We start from the raw sequence: 24,001 nt of genomic DNA on the forward strand, positions 1-24,001 counted from the left end.
ACTAATTCAACACTTAACCCTTCCTGGTTGTATTCTGCATTGTGTGGCTCACTGCACATGTACATCAGTGTGTATCTGACTTCTTACATTAAGATGATGTCACATCAATAACATATTTTCTAGGCAAACTTAAAACAGATTTAAAACCTTTATGTTTTAAAAAAACAGTAATGATTGAGCTTGTTTTCAGCTGGAGGCGTATCCTTTATAACGGAGGTCTGTGGTGGATTTTTGACCTGACACACATCCAGATGTGTTTATTGAAGTCTACATGCTGCCATGTGTTCATGTAAACAGCTGAACAGGAGAAGTATAAAGCTGCTTCCACCTCTTACCTGTTTGGATTAGTTCATTTAGGCTCCTGTGAAAGCTGTGAATAAAACTCCCCTGGAAAAGCTCACAGTCTTCTTTTATTTCTTTTATATTTGGATTGATCACAGTTGACAGTCTGATTAAAAGAGAAACATTAATGTAGCTCAAAGTGCTGATTAACAATCAAACAACCTGAATTACTTTGCAGGATTTAGTAACATCTAGTTGTAAATCAATAAACTACAAATCACTGATTTAGCATGGTAATTAAATTAAAAACATAATTTCATAGAAATCTTAACCACATGAAAATGTAAAAGTGTAATTAATTTCTTTACCTGGAAACAGAGCAGCAGGATTTAATGGAAATGAAATAGATTCAACTGAGCAGACGTTTGTGGATTTTACTTTCTGTTTTTTTTACAAAGTGTCAGTTTATTTTTGGATCAGCTGATCACAGCTCAGAACTGTCTGTGTGGGTTTTTAGTGACAAAACCAGATGCAGAAGATAAGAATAAGAAATACTTTATTAATCCAGAGGGAAATTTAAATGTCATACCAACAGTATTGATACAGCAAACATCACAGAGACAGTAGAGGTTCATTCTGTATAACAACTGTTTCAACAACTATACAGGATGCAGCAGTATATCAGTTATCAAAATGCAGTTGGAACAGTTATTATACAGGCTGAACCTATGACAAAATCTGTGAGTTATCAAAGTATTTTGGTCCCAGTTTTAACAAACAGTTTAATTCGTTTCACCTGTAAATCACTAAAAAAAAACAAAACAAAAAAACACACAGACTACATTTCTTGGAAAAAGATTTACATAACTGATATAAAAGTGAAATCCTGTCGTACAATAAAGCCTTAAAATGCTGATTTAAACATGAGATGCACAGCCATGATAACAGCTGGTTTACATGACATCGTCAGCCCCAGCCAATCAGCTGCACTCATTTCCTTTGATGAGGAAGAAGGTTCCAGCCGCCACACCGAGCAGACCGACAGTCAGACCCAGTCCACAAAACACTGCAGGTCCAAGACCTGGCTGCTTCACCTCAACATCTGGAGACAGAAACACACAGAGACATTAACACACTGCTTCATCTCAACATCTGGAAACAGTTAATAGAGTTTCTCACCCCAGAACCTGGTCAGTGGTCGGGTCAGTGCTGGGTGAGTCACTCTACAGCTGTACATGTCTCCCTGCTGAGGGATGAACTCCAGTCTGGACGACTGTCTGAAGGAACCGTCTTTGTTGGGGAAGGGAACATTGATGCTGGTTCCTTCAGTCACGTTCTCTCCATTCTTGGTCCAGTAGACTTTAACAGGAGCAGGGAAGAAACCACTCACATGGCAGATCAGCGTGTTCTGGACTCCCATCTCCACATTGTCTCTGATGTAGATGATCGGACTGGAAGGAGGATCTGAACAGAAACAGTTATTATCAGTAATACTACATTTAGTAGTAATTTATACAGTAAAATAAAACACAACAATACACACAACTGATTCAGTGTCAGCTGTAATGTTGTAATAATATTGTCTTGTCTGTTTTCACATTCCTGTCCATCATATCTGCAATCCAGATTCAGCTGTCCTGTGTAACATTAACTGAGCTTTGCAAGACTGTCAGTAAATGTAACTCCTCCACCTCATGTATTGACCCTGTACCTACAGCATTTTTTAAGTGGGTGTTCAACAGTGTTTCAAGTCATGTCCTGACTATTATTATTATATTATTATTATTATTATTATTATTATTATTATTAATACATCTCTTCAAACTTCAAAACAGCTGTTAAACCATCACTAAAGAAACCCAACCTAGATAGTGATACACTGATCAGTTATAGGCCACCCTTCCATTCATTAGTAAGTGTGACGGGGCGTCGGTGAATGCTCCGTCATGCCCCTAACCGGCGTGCGTTTCTCTCTCTCTTGGCCGGAGAGAGAGCGCCGGTGCCGGGAGCGCACAGCGCGCAGTGCTCCCACTGCTCCTGCGGAGCCATGCTCCAGTTAAACTGTTTCTTGCAGGCCTGCACTTTTGTCCCGCGGTCCTGCACTTCCACAAACTTTCCCCGGACTCTTTTCTTCCCGCTAGGCGTTCGAGGGTGCATACTCGGCGCTGACACGACACACACACATACACACTTACCAGCTGCCGCTGCCTCTGATTGATTCCGGGCACGGGCCAAACCGAGGCACTTCCTGAACACACCATAAATAGCGCTTGGTGGCGCACTTAAGAGGGTCATGTGACCATAGACTATACCATGAACATTGAATGGACTGATATTTTATGATTTATTCTGGTTTGGGGGTATTTGGCCATAGCTGTATGGGGGGCGATTAGTGCCATTTTTCCTTTATGTGAAGTGTATCATTGATTTCTGAATTTATGTTTGTTGTGTTGCTAAATTTGACTGTAGGACGCTATAATTTGTTAATTGGTTTGCCAGTCGACGGGGAGGGGGCTAAGAGTATATAAGGGGAGCTCTGCTCATTTAGGGTTGTTAGTTTTTGGTTCTTGGCCGAGTAGCAATGTGGGTGACTAGCTGCCAGTGTAAGTCCGGTGAAACCTGTCTTGTAAATATTTTTTTTGTTGTTGTTGTTGGTTTTTTCCACCTCTGCACTGTGAATATTTTTGCCACTCCGTCACTCTTGTTTGGGAACTTGGTGTGAATAAAAAAAAAATCACCACACTGAAGTTTTCTCGTCGTCTGAGCCATCATTGGTACCTCCTTGAAAGCGAACCAGCAACATTTGGTGTCAGAAAAGGGATGGCCAGTTGACGGGGGCGAACCCGGTCCTCAAGAAAAAGGACTGGACTGCGCTCACATAAGCAAGAAGCGGCTCACGACGAAGCGGCAGATGAGGGAGCCTGGGCCACAGAGGAGGAGGACGGGGGGGGAACTGCTGCTCCAGCCCTGCAGGCAGCTCCGGGAGCTCCAAGTGCCGGAGAGGAGCTGCTGGCCGTCATGAGGACCTTCCTGGAGGGACAGCAGAGAAGAGAGGAGGGGTTTCTGGCAGAGCTCAAAGGACTATGAGCTTCGATGCCAACCCTGCAACTAGGACAGCTGGTGGCAGAGCAGAAGCCGGTAGCACCTAGCCCAGCACCTGCCAGAGCCACATCACCATCTGAGGAGTCGACAATGAGCTTTCTGACGCTGGTCCGTAGGGATTTAGTGCCAACAGGCATTGTGGACTATAGCAGACAGGAGGACATTTTGTGTGTGCACGGTGACAGCCATTCCTACCCTACTGCTGATCTGACTGTGGTGGTGGATGAGCAACCCTATTTGCTGACTGTGGGGGTGGTGGAAAAGTTGCCTGTAGCTGCCATACTGGGATAGGACTTACCGGTGCTACTTGATGTGCTGCTGGATGTGGAGGCCAAAGACAGTGACGGGGTTAAGGGTTTGTCAGGTCAGGTGATCACCCACGCCAATGCCAGAGCGGGGGTGACATCTGACCCATGGCAGGGAAAGGGACCAGATCCAGAACCCTTTTCAACCCTGGACACCAGTTTGTTTGAGGGGGGCACAAAGGGCCCGAGGAAGTCTTGCCGCCAGCGGCGTTTTGAAAAGGGGCTTAAAACCAGGCAGCCAGACTGTAAAAAGGGACTGACAAAGGACATATGGAGGTGCCTGGGGACATTGGGGCCTTGCGAAGGGAGGATGGGACTCTTAAGCCATTGTTCACCAAAGCAGTTGGGAGGCTGGATATGGCAAAGGGGGGAAAAGAAGAGATCATAACAGACCAGGGGACAAACTTCACCTCCAGGCTCCTGCAGCTCTTCCATTGACAGTTGGGCATTGCAGCAATCAAGACCACCCCATACCACCCTCAGACTGATGGGTTGGTCGAACAGTTCAACCAAACCCTGAAGAAGATGCTACAGAAGTTTGTCGCAGACACCGGACGGGACTGGGACTAGTGGTTGCCCTTCCTGCTGTTCGCCTAGAGGGAGGTCCCTCAAGCTTCCACTGGTTTTTCCCCGTTTGAGCTACTGTATGGCTGGGATGTCCAGGGGCTGCTGGACCTGCTGCTAAAGACCTGGGAGGCTCCTGCAACCAGCACCAGTGATCATAGTGTGGTCCAGTTTGTGTTGGAGATGAGAGACTGGCTGGCAAAGTACCGAGACGAGGCTGAGGTCAACCTACATGAGGCCCGGCAGATCCAGAAGGCATGGTACAACCGACAGGCCAGGCACAGAGAGTTTCAGCCTGGCCAGAAGGTCCTGCTCCTCCTGCCATCCTCCAAAAGCAAATTGCTGGCTAAGTGGCAGGGCCCGTACACAGTCCTCAGGAAGATGGGCCCTGTGACCTACGAGATCCACCACCCTGACAAGAAAAAGGCAAAGCAGATCTACCACGTCAACCTATTGAAGGAGTGGAAAGAGGCTCCAGTTCAGGTTCCCGTGGCATCCCGGTTGGTGATGGAGGTGGGCAGCGAAGGGGAGGAGGAGTCTACCCTAGCCGACCTCAACCAGTCTGCTGAACCTGCCCTCGACCATCTCTCTGTCAGCCAGTGCAGCCAGCTGAGCCAGGTGTTCCAGCGAGTCTCCAAGCTGTTTACCTGGTGGAGCCAGGTAAGCCTTCCCTTTAGGGTTGTTGGTTTGGTTATTGGTTTTTGGTTCTTGGCCGAGTAGCAATGTGGGTGACTAGCTGCCAGTGTAAGTCCGGTGAAACCTGTCTTGTAAATATTTTTTTTTGTTGTTGTTGGTTTTTTTCCACCTCTGCACTGTAAATATTTTTGCCACTCCATCACTCTTGTGTTGTAGGCATGGTGGGCTTGTCAATGTCAAGTTTTTCGGACAGACAGACCATCAAAGGAGGAATCCAACTTCATGTGATGCAGATTTTCTTTGAGGCAGTCAATAGCCTCCCTTGCTTTACAAAATGTGATTGTTTTGGTTTGCAAAACCTTGCTGACCATCTCTGATCTTCCAAATACCTTCTTGCACATCACCAAATAAGACTTCAAAAGATTTTAACTGTTCCACAAGACCATCTGCCTCACTTCCAGCACGTCCTTTGTCATGTTCTGATATTTCTGATATTTGACAGTTTTCCAATATACTGCTGATAGAGGATGTCCAGAGGGTCCCAGCCACTTGCACTTGCATTGGAGCCGGTCAGCAAATTCCTGTAAGTCTTGAGCCCGTAGCATCAGTAGCTGGTTCAAATTGCTGTTTTCCTCTGTGTGGCCTCTAAGGTCTATTCTACGACCTTCAGTAATGCCACTCTTCACTTTTCAGTTTCTTGAAGCTCTTTTCTCTTGAGTGTCAGGAGAACAGACTGGAAATGTCGCTGGAAAACTTTAAGGTTGCTTCCTTATGAGTATGCGAGTTTTCATGTGATTTAAATCTCATTTTGGCCTTGCCCCAATTCCTAAACCCATCAGAAACAAAAGCTTCCTGACTCAACTTTGAAAATGTAAAAAGATTCAGCTTTTCAGCCGTTCTACAGCTATGACAGCATGCTCTCTCTACTTTGGAGTCCCATTCGAGCCATGGATAGTCTTTAAACCAGGAGTACTTGAAGGACCTCTGAATATTTCCAAATAAAGACTTGGGAAACTGAATGTTTGGCTGAATTGGGGTCTTCCTGACAGTGGTGTCAGACCACTCCTAAAAATTAAACATCAAGAAAAACCTGTGAATATCTACACTGTTCTGGCACCCTGCCTTTAACATGCACATTCACATCAGCAACAATTTATCAGAACCTCATCTTTTCCCAGTATGCAGTTCTCACACAACAAGAATAGTGCTTCCACCCCACATCAACAACAAACAGAATCACACTAAAGTAAGTAGTAATAATCCTCATAGGACACATCTATAATTTCCCTCCTTCCCCTCAGAACAACCAGATGAAGCTTGAGCAGCACCAGCATGGTAGACAAAAGGTGCATAAAAATAGTTCAGTGTCAACTAAAATGATATGTAAAATTTGTCAGGGAACGGTTGGTAAAACAAGAAGTAATGTTCATCCCAAAGGCAAGTACCCATAAGAGCATGTCGAGAAACGAGCAGAGCAGTCTGCATAACCCACAGCATTCACAGATTGTGGATGTGTTTTTGCAAACTGTACAGCTTCATTTTCAGAATATAATATTATTATTATATTATATATATAATTATATTGTAAATATTTTTCATATTTTTTTCATTATGATTTTTCTTATATATTTCATATATTTTTGTGCAATTTTTTTCTATTGTATTGTATTCTTGACCTTTGTTTATTTTTTGATTTTTTTTTTTACAGTACTTGCTTTTTTCTGTTTATTATTCTTCTCTTGCTATGTTCATTGTTATGCAACAAAACACCAAGACAAATGCCTTGTATTTGAAAACATACTTGGCAATAAACCCAATTCTGATTCTGAGATCATTTTTAGGAAATTGCATCCCTCGCTGATCCCAGGTTTAAACTCTGAGGGGCCACCATCAGTCATGAAAAATAAAATAAAAGGCTCTGCATCAGGTGAGAGAGAGATGCTTTGGGAATATTGTTCATCTGACACTCATGCTATGCTGAATTGAATTGAATTGAGTTGTTCAAAAGATGTTCATGGCCCGACCGCTGGCATATGTAAAGTCTGCAGACATCTATAATAGGTCATCGGCAGGATATCTTGACGTTTGTGGACGTTCTCAACAGGTCATTGGACCGACGGCCTTCTTAAACACAATTTCTACTTTCTTGGACATCTATAACAGGTCACCGACAGACGGATGGTCACAGGATATCAACTCAGTTTTGACATCAGAGGACATCGCCTATTCACTGGGATCATACTTCTTTAAACTAAAATGGGCCTGAAGCCTAAACTTTCAGTTCTCCTTTCTGTCGTATTTCCATTACCTGCTTATCACTTGGCCCCATCCCACCTGACTCTCCCTGCTCTGCTGTGCTGTCCTCCTGAATGTTGTGAAAGCAACAATGTTGATGAGCACAGAGATGCCTTGAATATAAACGGTAGAGGTATTCTATCACATTATAGGGCTACTATGCCATTTCAAGGCACCATTTCCAGTGCACCATTATGGTCATTGTCTGGTGGTACTGAATTTTGTTTTCAGGGAATATGACAGGATTTTCAAACAATCAGCCATTTACATTTTGTTTACATTTACATTTGTTTCTTAAAAGTTAGTTACTGTCAATGAAAATTCTTGGTGTGCACTTACATTATTACAATTTTATTTTTTTAATTTTAACGGGTGGTCTGGGATTTCTTATTTGGAAGTGGTTGAAGCGGCTCCCCTGCGAAAGAATTGGCCAGAGTGCGGTTAGGAGTGTGGACTGACTTTTTCGATGTGGGGAGACAGGTTGCCTGTGCGGAGAGTTTGGTAGTGGGCAGGAAGTCTGAAGTGAGGGGCGAGCGTTTGGCATAAGATGTGGTTTGGACTTACAGATAACATGTCGAAGTGTGAGTGAAACAAGGCTAGGTATGGTGCCCCTGAGGACAGTTTTATGGAGACGTTAGTTCGGCTGGCGTAGACGTGTATTGTGGGAGATTTAATCTTGAGAATGGAACGGCGAAGGTGGTGAAGCATAAGAGGGTCAGAACGTTGAATGAAGGGAACTAAAGACCGTGGGAGGCATGAAAGCTGAAAATGGAGGGACCGGCTTTCAAGTGGGAATCTGAGTCTGGTGCCAAGGATTTAAATTTCTAGTTTATTATGGTCGACGATGATGTAGTAGGCTGTATGAATGAGGATGACTGGAAGACCGCTCATACCCCCAAAGAAGGGCTGCGAAGATGAGGTGGTACAGTTCATAGAGAGCAGAGGGTGGGTGAAGTGGGGACCGTTCATGTGGCTGATTGGAGGCGAACCACCTACTGCTGCGTCTGAGCACGGCAGGATGTCGTGGGATTAGGTAGTGCAGTTGTCTTGGAAAGCACGTGGGGGCGTCAGAGGATGAGGGGGTAGGATGAGAGCTGAGAAGTTCATAAAAGGCTGGATGAAGGTCGGATACAGAGAGATAAATGAGGGTTGACGAGTGGCGTGAAGAAGGGTCAAGTGGAGGGATGAAGGAGCGACGAGAAGACTAGTTGGAAACCGCAGATGGACCAAGAATAAGAAAACGGGCAAACTGGCGATTGGGATGTTCGGTTGGAGCATGGTTTTGGGCATGTGATGTGTATGAGATATCAGCATGATCGTGAACTGTGCGTGGTGGTGGGATAAAGGAGCTATTAAGGGGTGAGATGAAGGAGGTTCGCAGACTCGGTAGAAAACGTGCTTGAACCAAGGGCGGGAAAGCGGATGGCATGGTGGTCGAGATAGAGAGGGAGTACTGTGGCTCAGTGCGACTGTGGCTGAGGTAACAGCAGGACCAGTAGTGGCTATGGGAAGAGAGAGAAGAAAAGAGCTACGGGGGCGGGTGGAGCCAAAAGCGCTGAGGTAGCTGCAGCTGAAGGAAGGGAAGAGGAAAGGATGAGGGGATGCATGTGCATGGGATGATTGTGCAGCCTGCGGACGCAGGGATGACACGAAAACGAAAACAGTATGAACGGGGGTTAGAAAGGAGGGAGCTCTGTGGCTTCCTTATGTATCAACTAATGATGAGGAAAACCAGGCTCCCTGAAGCAATGAATTGATATGCAGCAATTACAATGAAAATTGTTCACAGTGGTGAAGCAGTTGATACAGTCAGTCAATGTCACTGAAAATGAGGGCATGCCCTCAATGATACCTCGAAATGTAAATAAAGGTTCGATGAATGAAAAGAGGCAGGCGAGTCGAGGGAGCTATAGCAGCCGTGGCAGGAGGAAGAGAAAAGGGGTGCTGTAAACAAATAATATCGATAATAATAAAATAATTCCTGAAGGACGGATCGAGGGAGGGATGACGAGATGAGGGTCGAGGGATGAAGGGATGGTTGAGGGATGAAGAGATGGAGGGATGAGGGTCGAAGGATGAAGGGATGAGGGTCGATGGATGAAGGGATGAGGGTCGAGGGTCAGGGGATGAAGGGATGAAGGTCGAGGGATGAAGAGATGGAGGGATGAGGGTTGAGGGATGAAGGTATGAAGGTCGAGGGATGAAGGGATGGTTGAGGGATGAAGAGATGGAGGGATGAGGGTTGAGGGTTGAGGGATGAAGGTATGAGGGTCAAGGGATGAAGGGATGGTTGAGGGATGAAGAGATGGAGGGATGAGGGTTGAGGGATGAAGGTATGAGGGTCGAGGGATAAAAGGATGAGGGTCAGGGGATGAAGGGATGAGGGTCGAGGGATGAAGGGATGAGGGTCGAGGGATGAAGGGATGGTTGAGGGATGAAGAGATGGAGGGATGAGGGTCGAAGGATGAAGGGATGAGGGTCGATGGATGAAGGGATGAGGGTCGAGGGTCAGGGGATGAAGGGATGAAGGTCGAGGGATGAAGAGATGGAGGGATGAGGGTTGAGGGATGAAGATATGAAGGTCGAGGGATGAAGGGATGGTTGAGGGATGAAGAGATGGAGGGATGAAGGGATGGAGGGTCGAGGGATGAAGGGATGAGGGTCGAGGGATGAAGGGATGGTTGAGGGATGAAGAGATGGAGGGATGAGGGTCGAGGGATGAAGGGATGAAGGTCAAGGGATGAAGGGATGAGGGTTGAGGGATGAAGGGATGAAGGGATGAAGGTCGAGGGATGAAGGGATGGTTGAGGGATGAAGAGATGGAGGGATGAGGGTTGAGGGTTGAGGGATGAAGGTATGAGGGTCGAGGGATGAAGGGATGAAGGTCAAGGGATGAAGGGATGAGGGTTGAGGGATGAAGGGATGAAGGGATGAAGGTCGAGGGATGAAGGGATGGTTGAGGGATGAAGAGATGGAGGGATGAGGGTCGAGGGATGAAGGGATGAAGGTCAAGGGATGAAGGGATGAGGGTTGAGGGATGAAGGGATGAAGGTATGAGGGTCGAGGGATAAAAGGATGAGGGTCAGGGGATGAAGGGATGAGGGTCGAGGGATGAAGGGATGAGGGTCGAGGGATGAAGGGATGGTTGAGGGATGAAGAGATGGAGGGATGAGGGTCGAAGGATGAAGGGATGAGGGTCGATGGATGAAGGGATGAGGGTCGAGGGTCAGGGGATGAAGGGATGAAGGTCGAGGGATGAAGAGATGGAGGGATGAGGGTTGAGGGATGAAGATATGAAGGTCGAGGGATGAAGGGATGGTTGAGGGATGAAGAGATGGAGGGATGAAGGGATGGAGGGTCGAGGGATGAAGGGATGAGGGTCGAGGGATGAAGGGATGGTTGAGGGATGAAGAGATGGAGGGATGAGGGTCGAGGGATGAAGGGATGAAGGTCAAGGGATGAAGGGATGAGGGTTGAGGGATGAAGGGATGAAGGGATGAAGGTCGAGGGATGAAGGGATGGTTGAGGGATGAAGAGATGGAGGGATGAGGGTTGAGGGTTGAGGGATGAAGGTATGAGGGTCGAGGGATGAAGGGATGAAGGTCAAGGGATGAAGGGATGAGGGTTGAGGGATGAAGGGATGAAGGGATGAAGGTCGAGGGATGAAGGGATGGTTGAGGGATGAAGAGATGGAGGGATGAGGGTCGAGGGATGAAGGGATGAAGGTCAAGGGATGAAGGGATGAGGGTTGAGGGATGAAGGGATGAAGGGATGAAGGGATGAAGGTCGAGGGATGAAGGGATGGTTGAGGGATGAAGAGATGGAGGGATGAGGGTTGAGGGTTGAGGGATGAAGGTATGAGGGTCGAGGGATGAAGGGATGGTTGAGGGATGAAGAGATGGAGGGATGAGGGTTGAGGGATGAAGGTATGAGGGTCGAGGGATAAAAGGATGAGGGTCAGGGGATGAAGGGATGAGGGTCGAGGGATGAAGGGATGAGGGTCGAGGGATGAAGGGATGGTTGAGGGATGAAGAGATGGAGGGATGAGGGTCGAAGGATGAAGGGATGAGGGTCGATGGATGAAGGGATGAGGGTCGAGGGTCAGGGGATGAAGGGATGAAGGTCGAGGGATGAAGAGATGGAGGGATGAGGGTTGAGGGATGAAGGTATGAAGGTCGAGGGATGAAGGGATGGTTGAGGGATGAAGAGATGGAGGGATGGAGGGTCGAGGGATGAAGGGATGAGGGTCGAGGGATGAAGGGATGGTTGAGGGATGAAGAGATGGAGGGATGAGGGTCGAGGGATGAAGGGATGAAGGTCAAGGGATGAAGGGATGAGGGTTGAGGGATGAAGGGATGAAGGGATGAAGGTCGAGGGATGAAGGGATGGTTGAGGGATGAAGAGATGGAGGGATGAGGGTTGAGGGTTGAGGGATGAAGGTATGAGGGTCGAGGGATGAAGGGATGGTTGAGGGATGAAGAGATGGAGGGATGAGGGTTGAGGGATGAAGGTATGAGGGTTGAGGGATGAAGGGATGAGGGTCGAAGGATGAAGGGATGAGGGTCGAGGGATGAGGGTCGAGGGTCGGGGGATGAAGGGATGAAGGTCAAGGGATGAAGGGATGGTTGAGGGATGAAGAAATGGAGGGATGAGGGTTGAGGGATGAAGGTATGAGGGTCGAGGGATGAGGGTCGAGGGATGAAGGGATGAGGGTCGAGGGTCGGGGGATGAAGGGATGAGGGTCGAGGGTCGGGGGATGAAGGTATGAAGGTCCAGGGATGAGGGTTGAGGGATGAAGGTATGAAGGTCGAGGGATGAAGGGATGGTTGAGGGATGAAGAGATGGAGGGATGAAGGGATGAGGGTTGAGGGATGAAGGTATGAGGGTCGAGGGATGAAGGGATGGTTGAGGGATGAAGAGATGGAGGGATGAGGGTTGAGGGATGAAGGTATGAGGGTCGAGGGATGAAGGGATGAGGGTCGAAGGATGAAGGGATGAGGGTCGAGGGATGAGGGTCGAGGGTCGGGGGATGAAGGGATGAAGGTCAAGGGATGAAGGGATGGTTGAGGGATGAAGAGATGGAGGGATGAGGGTTGAGGGATGAAGGTATGAGGGTCGAGGGATGAGGGTCGAGGGATGAAGGGATGAGGGTCGAGGGTCGGGGGATGAAGGGATGAGGGTCGAGGGTCGGGGGATGAAGGTATGAAGGTCCAGGGATGAGGGTTGAGGGATGAAGGTATGAAGGTCGAGGGATGAAGGGATGGTTGAGGGATGAAGAGATGGAGGGATGAAGGGATGAGGGTCGAGGGATGAAGGGATGGAGGGTCGAGGGATGAAGGGATGAGGGTCGAGGGATGAAGGGATGAGGGTCGAGGGATGAGGGATGAAGGGATGGTCGAGGGATGAAGAGATGGAGGGATGAGGGATGAAGGGATGAAGGTCGAGGGATGAAGGCATGGAGGGTCGAGGCATGAGGGTCGAGGGATGAGGGTCGAGGGATGAAGGGATGGAGGGATGAGGGTCGAGGGATGAAGGCATGGAGGGTCGAGGCATGAGGGTCGAGGGATGAGGGTCGAGGGATGAAGGGATGGAGGGATGAGGGTCGAGGGATGAAGGGATGAGGGATGAGGGTCGAGGGATGAAGGGATGGAGGGATGAATGCTGTAGACACAGATAAAACATTTGGGTGTTGGGGAAGGGAGGGGAACAGGGATAGAACAGTAGGAAATTGAGTTGGTCCATCAGAGGGAGCACCGTGGCTCGGTGCAACTGTTGCTGTGGTAACGGCTGGACTGGAGGTGGCTGAGGGAAGAAACATAAAAGAAGGAGCTGCTGGAGCGGGTGGAGCCGAAAGTGTAGAAGCACCTGTAGCTGAAGGAAAGGAAGAGGAAAAGGATGAGGGGATGCATGTGCAGGGGTTGATTGTGCAGCCTGCGGACACGGGGATGAGAGAAAAGACGGAAAACACGAGACAGATCAGACAGGGAGGGAGCAGGCACAGGGGAAGATACGACCTGGCCCTGCGAGAGGGCTGAAGCAATTGGCTGCGTCGTGACGTCATCGACGTGCGGCGTACAGGTGGCGCTGGGCGGGGAATCCGGAAGTGAGCGGCCGTCCGGAGCGGTGATGGAGGCAGAGAGGAGCAGGGAGAACCTGGCATTGTTGTCGGTTCGGCGAAACGGGATTTGTATCTGGAGTTCAGCCTGGCCTTCAGCTGGGGCTGAAGAAGTCTGGGCTCTGTTGTAGCAGGCGGCGTTGTGACATCATCAGTGTGCGGCGTGCGTCGGCCCAGCAGCGGACAATGAACACGGAAGAGCGAGATGATTTGAGCTGCTGGTGAGAGAGCTGATGGAAGTAGAGTCTGCATAGAGTTGGAAAGTTTGTCTTTATCATTGTTTCGTAGGAGTGGGACGGCCGTCTCCTCGAGAGCTCGCCAGAGGTGAGCAAACATCCAGTTGAAGATGTTAATCGCTTGGAAAAGAGCCACGTCCAAGTGGGCCATTGTGTGGATGCGTGTGGAGCGTCTGGATCCCAGCTGATCAGAAGTGCAGCGTCTGGAGGAGAAGGGTTCCATGTGGATGTAGTGGTGAAGGAGATATCACGTTGGTACTGCTGGATCTAGTCGTGGGCGGTATGTTGCTGAGGAACGTGGATCACGGAGCACGGACGGGAGGTAAGCGTTTGCGATGCAAGCGTGTCGTAGGTCGCGTGAGAACTGAGACGTACGAGAGAGAAAGGGGTTAGACATGTTTATATAGGTATGCATGGATGATTGAATTAGTGAGGCCCAGGTGATTGAATTTAGTGAAAGAGAGGGGCGTGGTCTTGTTCCTGAACTCTGTTATAATAACTCCATTTAAAGTGGTGTAGCAGTGGGCCGGCTCAAGGCATAGGCCATATAAGTGGTCGCCTAGGGTGTCACCTTGTCTGGTGGGCACTGGCCACCCTCAAAGGAAAAAATAAAATTACAAAATTAAGAAATAGATAAATAAAAATTCGCCAGTGGGTGCCCCTATTCATTTTCTGCTTTGGCATAAAATATGAACAAATACATAAAGAAAGATTGAAATATACTTTGCACCCTTGTTCCTCACAGTGTTTCATCTGCTCTGTGCTCACTAAATGAAGTTTATAGATTTATAAACAAGGTTCGGGAACAGAGACCAAGCCGAGTACACATCCCACTTCCGCACTACAAAGTATTTAGGCACACCCCATCCGTTCTTCTCCCTTCGTCTCAGTTGCAAGTGACCCGTGACAGGGTCGCATCGCAAACGCTTACCCCTCGCCCGCGTTCCTTGGACCACGTTCCCCAGCAATACCATCCACGACTCGATCCAGCAGTACCAACAAGATACCTCCTTCACCACCACATCCACGCAGAGGCCATTTACACCGCTGCTCCTCGGAAGAAAAGCTACTCCCTCAGACGCCACACTGCTGATCAGCTGGGACCCATACACACCCACGCTTCAGCCGATTCCGACCCGGCTCGTTTTCCTTCAAGCAACATCTTCAACCGGACGCTCACTCACCTACAGAGTGCTCCCAAACAGACGGACACACCGTTCCAGCGAAACAATAGCGTTGCCAAGCTTTCCAACTCTACGGAAACTTTTTCCTCACCTTTCCGGCCGGCAGTTCAAATCGTCCCGCTCTTCCGGGTTCACCGCCTAACGCTAACCAGACGCACGCCGCACACCGATGACGTCACCACGCTGACGCTGCCCGCTACAACGGAGCCCCGACTCTCCAGCTCCGGCCAGGGCACACTCCACTTTCCTTTCTTCCCTCCTCTTTTTTATTTTTATCTTCCAAATTAACCCTTCATCCCATTTTCCTGCTTATTTATTAAGTGCTCGCGTAACTCCATGGTTCATACTAACTCACTTTTCTGTTTTCATGTTTCTTCGTTAACGCTTCTACTTCTCTTCAGGAACTCTCACCCTCTTCTCTCCAAACAACGGGCCATCGATCATCCCCAGCGTATCATGCACGCATTCTACCCGACTCAGACACCACCTCCTCGTCTCAAAAGCCGTGCTTTTCCCGCTCCACACAGCCTCCAGCTCATCACCGATGTATCCAGCTGCTCACCTCCGGGTTCCCTGCCCAACGTCTCTGATACGGGGCACACCCACGGCACCACACTGCCCACTGCAGCGGAGCAGCGGACGGCTCCCACATTTGCCGAGGGCCAGGTCGAGCGACCTCACGCCCACAGCCATACATGCATCCCCTCATCCTTCATCCCTCGACCCTTCATCCTTCAACCCCCATCACTATCATCTCTCTCTCCTTTCCCTTCCTTTCCTCCCTTTCTCTCTCTTCTTTTCCTCCCTTTCTCTCTCGACCAGTATGCTAAATATTTCCTTCTTCCCCCATCCCTTCATCCCTCGACCCTCATCCCCTCATCCCGCATCCCACGACCTCGACCCTCACCCCCTCATCCTCACACCCCCAACCCTCTCCCTTCCCCCTCCATCCCTTCCCCCTCCCCTCATCCCTCTAAGTCTATCCTTCCTCCTTTTCCACACCTGCTCTTCCACCACTCACCCAATAAACATCCCTCACCCCCCCCCCTTCCTCATGCGTCGTAAGTATTCCCTTCATCCCTTCATCCCGCGACCCTCATCCCTTCATCCCGCATCCCACGAACTCGACCCTTACCCCCTCATCCTCACATCCCCGACCCTCTCCCTTCCCCCCTCCATCCCGTCCCCCTCCCCTCATCTCTCTAACTCTATTCTTCCTCCTTTTCCACCCTACTTTTACCCTCACCCTTTCATTTTTCATCCTTACCTCCTTCACCCCCCCGCTCCCCCCCCCCCCTCGTTTTTGTTTGTTCTTGTTTGTTTGTTTGTTGTTGTTTTTTCTAACCCAACCGGTCAAAGCAGATGGCCGCCCACCTAGAGCCAGGTTCTGCTTGAGGTTTCTTCCCGTTAAAGGGGAGTTTTTCCTCACCGCCGTCGCCAAGTGCTTGCTCACGGGGGGAATTGTTGGGTCTCCGTTAATTAAAGAGAATGGTCTAGACCTGCTTTACGCTAAAGTGCCACGTGACCACCTCGTCGTCATTCGGCGCTATATTATAGAATTGAATTGAGTTCCCCACCCTTCATCCCTCCAACCCTCACCCCTTCATCCCCCGTGCCTCCCTCCAGACTTTCTATCTTTTCCTCCTATATCACTTCGGCCTCCATCCTCCCATATTATCCATAAAACAGCACCTTTTTCGTTCTTCGCTTTCTAGCCACAGCCGACACGGCTCACTCAAATCCATCCATTTTCTTTTCATCCATTCTACCTTCATCCGAATCTCAAGGCACCATGGAGGGTGCGTCCTCACTCTTCCATTACCGTCAACCGACTATATATTAAATGCTTCAACACAACGAATCATCTCCAATACAACCATTCATCATCAATTCAGTGCTCCAGTCAGCCTCTATTCCCCCACCACTAGTTCATGACATCAGCGGGCCACGGAGCTTCCTTCTTCCGACCCACTCCATTCAGTTAACTCCAAAGAGCCATCCAGACCATCAGTTTTCCTTTAAACGGTTATCCCACAGTTCGCACTCAGCCCCCACACCCAACCATCTCCCCCTTTTTCCCCCCTTTCTTCGACTCCCTTCATGCAGCAGGCTTCATAGGTCCTGACAGTCTCAAGCCCCATCACAGGCTACTGAAGTCTTGACAGCTAAAGCTCATCGCAGGCCACGCACTTCTCTTCTCGCTTCCGACGGCCATCGTACCCATCCAGGTGCATCACGCCTGTTGATACCCACGTACAGTATCCTTCCTTCAGTGGTGCCTATGTTAGGTGCAGTGGCCCTCAGAACCCCACCAAGCACGGTCCATGACACCACTATATCATAAAGCACTAATCGCCATCAACTCCAAAGAACCATCTCAACCGCCAGACCATCCATTTCCATCCATTTCGTACGTGATTGTCCCACAGTTTCCACCAAGTCCCGACACTCAACCCTTCCGGAGACAACCACAGTGCCCGTTCTCGCAACATACAGCTGCACTGACCCAGCGTCTCTCTCTGTTTCCGGGGCTACAGCAGTTTAGGTGGTTCACCTCCAGTCGGCCACCTCAACTGCCCCCTCCCCCACCCTGCTCGATGAACCACGTCAAGTCATCATCGAAGCCCTTCTTTGGGGGGAAAAAGAGGTCTTAGTCATCCTCGTTCCCACGCTATATTGTTGCTGACCATTATAAACAAGAAATCCTCAAGGACATCATATCCAGCCTCGCTCCACACTTCGGCATGTTATCCAAAGGTCAGTAAGGCCGAACCCAGCCTTAAGTCGAAGCGCTTGCCCCCGACTTCATCATCATCATCATCATTCATCATCATCCTGGCCTGCTATGCCAGAATTCCACGTACAGGCCGCCTGCCTCCCTACCCTGACAAAGTCGTAGAATCCGCGTCTCTACAGACGTTCTACAGCATGCAACGACGTCTGATATTCCCATTCATTCTTCGGAGACAAGGACGCAACTCCCAGACACCCTCATATTTAACCTTAAGCAAGCAAACCAACCAGCTTGGCTTCTCTTGTCCCACTTTTCTTTTCACGTAAATTCTCATTCGAGCCTTCAGAACAATTCAAACCTACATAAACCAGAGGCTAGCCCACCACGCATATCCACAAGACCCGCTCTCCACCGCCAAACCAGGCGAGTTGCCACATGTTCCTGGTTGAAAACCTGCAAGTTTTGCACAAGTCGGCGATTTTTCCAGAACCATACTCCAGCCACATTCTTGAACACATCTCCGCATGAAGTTCTTTTGGGGGCTCTATCCAGGCGATGGACCGGAGAGACAGTTCCCCCACTCAGAGTCTCAACCTCTCCCCCCTGTTCCCTGCTACCTCCCATACTGTCGGCAGTCGTCGTCCAGTCGACATACCATACATCCATCATCGTCCCTTAACCCTCCATTCCATGTTCCTCAACTCTCACACCTCACCCCTTTCCTCTCCCCATCGCTTCATCCCTCCATCCCTAATCCTTCATCAGGTTCTCCAACCCATCCATCAACATATCAGCTCTCTTTCATTATCTCAATTAAACTATTGAAATCTAACGTTCTCGGTGTGGTCTCAGTTAGTGAAAGAAGAGTGTGGTGGAGGCTGCCTTCCCTTGAGCAAACGCATGTGCCAGTGAATGTACAAAGACAACATGTATGTCAGTAAGAGACAGTACCCAGAGAAATTAATTAAAGGTTAATCAGTGATATAATAGTTTGGTTGTCTGTGTGAGGTTTTTATTTTTTGAAATATGGAAGATGTTGAGACATTATTATCTCCAAGCCAGGTGCAACTGATACAGTTTAGAGAAGTCTGAGACACCATTGTTTCTAAGATGAATAAACTTGGATCATTACCAAAGCATCAAGGTCACTAATAAACTTAAAAACATGGTTAAAAACGAGGTGGAGTCTAGAAAATAAGCTCCACATTAGGTGGGATGATGAAAAGGTATACAATATGATGTTTTGTGATTTTACATGAGGTTTTCTTTATCCTGGGATAAAGGTCTTGGTTTGCTTTGTATTAAAACCTATTCACACCGAACTCTACCAGCTTCAAGTGTATTTTTTGAGTCTTTCTCTTATTTTGAGTTTAAGTCTAAGTTGTGGGTGACCTGAAGATTTATTGGCCCATCTGAAGATTTCTCACGACATGAGGGATGATGCATCACAAAGTCTATGAGCAGATGTCAACAGATGGATATTCACATTTATTTCATTATGAAAAGGTCCAAACCTTCAGGTGCACAAGAAAGAAAACAGAGAACAGCGAAGGAGGAAAAGAAAGCCTAATATAGAGGTATGTCGTCTTGTGTTAACATTAAAATGCTGTTTTGTGTGTAACGTTAGACGTTTCATTTGTAGCAGCTAGCTAGCTAAGTAGCAATAAAGCTAATGCTAGATAATGATGCTACGATAGCTGCTGGACTCAGATAACGTTACAGATTGAAGGATATGAGCAGGCACATGCAGAGGGGAACCAAAGTGCTCTTTCGTCAAGCATATTTATTTTCATTTTTATTTATTCATTTATTTATTTTTTGTGAAGGTCTGCGTAGCCCTCAAAGAAGAACATTTAACAATTAATAATAATTTAGCTATAAATAAAATGACCGTCATGGCCGCTGCCGTCAGTCACATGATGACCTTTCACCTGAGGTCATGGTGACGTGTCCTAACAGTAGTAACTGAGTTGCTGCTGCAGACAGACGCTCGGCGGGAGAAATAACAATGATTTCACTTCATTTCACTGTAAAAAGGGAGAACTTCAGCTGCCGGTAAGTGAGGTTTGCAGCGCTGTTATGTGCACGTTGTTTGCTGTATTTTACAAGAGGAAGTGACGTGAACATGTCTGTTCAGTTAGCCGTTAGCCGCTAGCTAACCACAGTGTGCTGCTTTTCATTACTATGTATGTAACGTGTTTATTGATTAGTCAGCTGATCTGACAGTCAGCTGTTGTTGGCATGCAGCAGATCAATAAAACTACCCGTGAAGCAGGAATGAAAGCACCAACAGCAGCTGATCATATTTATTCATCTTCATGAGCCAAAAGGCTTCTGTTCTTCTTCTCTGTTTCAGCGTCTCAGCTCCTTCAGGAAAATATGACGTCACACAGCTGCGTCTGCTATAAAATCATCATGTCAGACTTTCACAAACTAAATAAGCAACATTTTATTGTTATTGATCCTTTATGTCGGTTCTGATCGTTCAGTAATTAACGGGTTTAAATTGTCTATTTGTGTCTTATTCTGTGACAGCCAGACGCTGCTATAGATCTATAACCAACGATAAAACACTGGAGCAGTTATCAGCTGTTTTCCTTCCAGCTATCAATATGTAGGATGTTTTAGTAACAGTGTAAAGTCTTCATTAATTGTATGAATGAATTTTAAGTTTAAACTTTAGAGTTTAAACTGTCACTTAATAAGTTTCTACACATTTAAAGCTGACTTCTACAGCTGAGGTGCTGTGGGTCATGAGTCGTTGACGCTGGAGTGAGCGAGGACCATAGACTGTAGGACGAGGACGTCCTATCTGGTGAATTAAATTCTTCCGTCCTCGTGAAGAGACAGAAGTGAGGGAAGCGACATGTTAGCGTAATGAAAAGCAGCGTATGACGGCAGCAACCTCCTCAACAGCAACTGTACTATGTTCCCCGTCAGGTAGAACATGTGTGCCTCAGGTCACACTGGTGATGCTCAACATACTATGAAGTGATTATTTTGAGGTAGAAATGTATCACTGTGGTTTTTAGTACCATGGCTGATCTGCATAACAGCTACAGTTCATATGGCTGTAAGAAGTGATGGAGGTAAATAACACTGACAGCTCTGTCTGCTGTACAGTTTGATGTGAATGTTTGGATTGCTACGTGTGTCGTCATCTTGGTGTTTATTATTGCTGTTATAATGACAGGCAATAATTTCAAATATCATTTTCATGTTGATGTTATACAGTCAGGAACATCTGAGATGTTATTTGATAGTTGAGATGAGACAGCTGAGTGTGATTTTACGCTGCTGAATAAAACTGCTGTGACTTTAAATTGATTCCAAAATGAAGTCTGTTTGTGAACTAAAAGAACAAGTTTACTGCCAACAGAACACACACACACACACACACACACACACACACACACACACACACACACACACACACCAGAGGGAGAATCACAGTCCTCTGATGTCATCAGGTGGGGACAATGATATAATATGATGAGATTTGTTGAAAGATTCTATGTTTTATTCTGTTGGAATAAACTGCTATAATTCAACATGTGATGCTGTAAGTGATGTTGGTGTTTAAGTCTTGTTCCATGTGCCTCTTTTTAACGTTGAACAGCTGCCCTCTACAGGTCTCTGCCCTGGATATGAGACTGAACGGCAGCCAGTAGCTAACGTTAGCTATCTGGATAACTGCTCCTTCCTACAACGTAAGGCACTGTGCTGAAATGTCACTGACCAATATCAGTGATAATAACTGACACTATATCCATAAAAACATAGATTTCTGCACAGAGTTGCACCAGCTGTGTGTGAGCTGGCACGAACCACTTCGTCTATATTAGATTACTAGATTGTAAAATGGCAGCAATTAATGGAAAAATGATGCTGTGTGGCAGAAAAACTGCTATTTTACCATCAGTGAGTTCTGTGACATGATATATTTATTAATACATAAATCACAACTAAGGAATAATTCACGTTATAACTAAGTTTGAACTCACACTCACCTGGTGCAACAGGCTGCAGCAGTTATATGTTCCACTCTACAGCTACATGTGTTTGCTTATAACAGGCTGATATCTAATCTATAACTGTCCAGATGCTCTCAGGAAACATCTGCAGAAGCCTCCAGCTGCTGGAGAAGGAACATCTGATCTCTCATCTACAGCAGGTACGTTCTTTGTGGTCTGTGTAATTGATCATACTCTGCTTTGTTGTCATCATTATTATTATTATTGTTGTTGTTGAATGTTACAATCACACATTGTTACTAATTAAATGCAGGTCTTAGTCTCAGTTAAGTTTATTTGTACTTTATATGCAGTAGAATGACACAAAGGACTCAGTGCAGTGGTGCAACAGTCTGGATGTTCTGCATGTTTGAATACAGCTGCAGGTGAAACAACATCTAACATCATATCAACACTGCAGCAACCTGCAGCAGGTCAGTTCTAAAACCAAACCCTAATCTCAGCCAGAGCCCTGAATGAATGATGGGGATGCATTTGTTCCACTCGCTCCATTGATCAGGCGCCTATGTGTGATTGTACGGAAGATAATTCAGAGGTTTCCTGCAGTGGTGTCTGTGGTCTGAGGTGGTTTAAGGTGGTTTAAGGAGGTTTAAAGAGGTTTAAGGTGGTTTAAGGTGGTCTGAAGTGGTTTGAGGTGGTTTAAGGTGGTTTGAGGTGGTTTAAGGTGGTTTAAGGAGGTTTAAGGAGGTTTAAGGTGGTTTAAGGTGGTCTGAGGTATGGGAGCATTGGGGGTCAGAACGGGAATCAAACCCAACATTTCATCTCTTTTACAGTTTGTTCAGCGTTCATTCTAACAAACTTTTGCTTCACAGGTGAAATGCAAGTTTTAGCACATTGAGCCAATTTCATTACTGTAATATTGTCAGTCATACTTCAGCATGTGTTCTTACAAAGATGGTGCTGTTTCAGTTCTTAACCTTTAACCTTTAACCTTTAACCTTTAACCTTTAACCCTACCTGTCCACAGGTAATGCAGTTATGTTGTTTTCAGCTTCCTGCTGCCTGCAGAGTTTAGAGACCTTCACTGCTGCAGTTTGATCAACAACTTTACTGCCTGTTAGTGTTAATTATTGATTATTATTCTGATTAAAACACTTTTATCGTCTCCAGTTTGTTTGTTGTTTGTGCTGCTGATGATACAGCACATATGAGAACATACATATAGAACATAGTAACACTGACACATGTAACTGTCCTGCACTCTGACAGCTTCAGTACTTACACACTTCACCTCTGATCACACTATAGAAACCATTTATTCAAGTGTCAACTCTGAGTTACTGATCTGCAGTTTAAATAGCAGTAAAGTGACAGACGTATTAAATTAAATTTAGTCTTTACCGAGTTCTGGTGGGATGTCCTTCATTCCAACACGACTGTTCTTCAGGTTTGATTTGCAGATCTGTTGATTAGTCACAGCTCCTTCATAAAATCCTGGGAACTCTGCATGATCTGCAAAGTCGGGCAGAGCATCAACTCCTCTCTGGTTTTTGAAGTCTGCGTACCAAGCCTCATCACCCTCCATTCCAAACATGTCCTCTCCATCAGAGTCTGAACAGCCGATGATACGAATATCTTCATGTTGATCTGAAGAGAAAACAGAAACACTGATGTTTAATCTGTCTGTGTTTGTCTCAGTGTATCAGAGCTGAAATGAGTTTAAAGAGTCAAACACTTACTGTCTGCTGAGACACAGGAGAGGATGAGGAGCAGCTCCCACACCTTCATCACCTTCATTACCTTCATCTTCATCAGCTGAAACTCTCTGAAACTCTCTGACAGACTCTGAGCGACTGACAGAAAGTCAGCAGCAGCTGAGCTCTTACACACAGCTCAGCCAATCACAGAGCAGAGATCATGTGATGTCATCAGTGACCAGGTAGACTCAGACAGCTGCAGACGGACTCGATCAGTAATCAATACTTTGTTTATTGATGGAGTCCAGTTGAACTTCTCATTGATGAAGAGATTTAAAAGTTTCAGTTTTGTTTCAGATTCGTCGTTAAACAGTTAAAATCTGAAAGTATTGATCTCATATCGAGAACTTTCAAGTTCAAAGAAACACAGTATTTAAATCATGAAAATAGTTCCCAGTTTATTCTGCATCATTTTAGACATAAATAAATACAAAAAAGGATTTAAAACGATTTTAAAATGTGATCATTTATCACAAAATCAAACAAATCTGTAATAAATGAGTTTTTCTGTTTGAAGTTTCTGTGTAAAAACAACTTGTCACGTATAATTTAAGATAAACGTCTGTCTGCTGCATTAATTCCACACAGATTAAATAAATAGTGAAGAAATGAAGGTTCACACTTTTACAAGCTGAATATTGATCAGTTCAGGTTTAAACAACCTGTAACTACCAGTGGTTGAGTTTGAACTGGTTTAGTTTAATCAGTGATGGATATTAAATTTACCATCATGTTTAGAACAGATTCAGTTTTTCGTACATTTGAGTGAAAGTTATAAAATGTTTTACTTCACAGACTGATAATCACTAATCACACA

At 46.6% G+C, this 24,001-nt stretch overlaps 1 protein-coding gene across 1 annotated transcript; it reads right to left on the bottom strand.

The window, feature by feature from the left end:
• Nucleotides 1-392: 392 nt before the first annotated feature.
• LOC137175247 (RLA class II histocompatibility antigen, DP alpha-1 chain-like) lies at nt 393-23,325 on the bottom strand. Its single transcript, XM_067580997.1, has 4 exons — nt 23,167-23,325; nt 22,829-23,074; nt 1,462-1,746; nt 393-1,384 (listed from the first exon to the last, which is right to left on the bottom strand). The coding sequence occupies exons 1-4, from the start codon at nt 23,237-23,239 to the stop codon at nt 1,263-1,265; spliced, it is 726 nt and encodes a 241-aa protein (XP_067437098.1). The 5' UTR covers nt 23,240-23,325; the 3' UTR covers nt 393-1,262.
• Nucleotides 23,326-24,001: the final 676 nt, after the last annotated feature.

Source organism: Thunnus thynnus, chromosome 22 (assembly GCF_963924715.1).
Source record: "Thunnus thynnus chromosome 22, fThuThy2.1, whole genome shotgun sequence".
Taxonomy (NCBI): domain Eukaryota; kingdom Metazoa; phylum Chordata; class Actinopteri; order Scombriformes; family Scombridae; genus Thunnus; species Thunnus thynnus.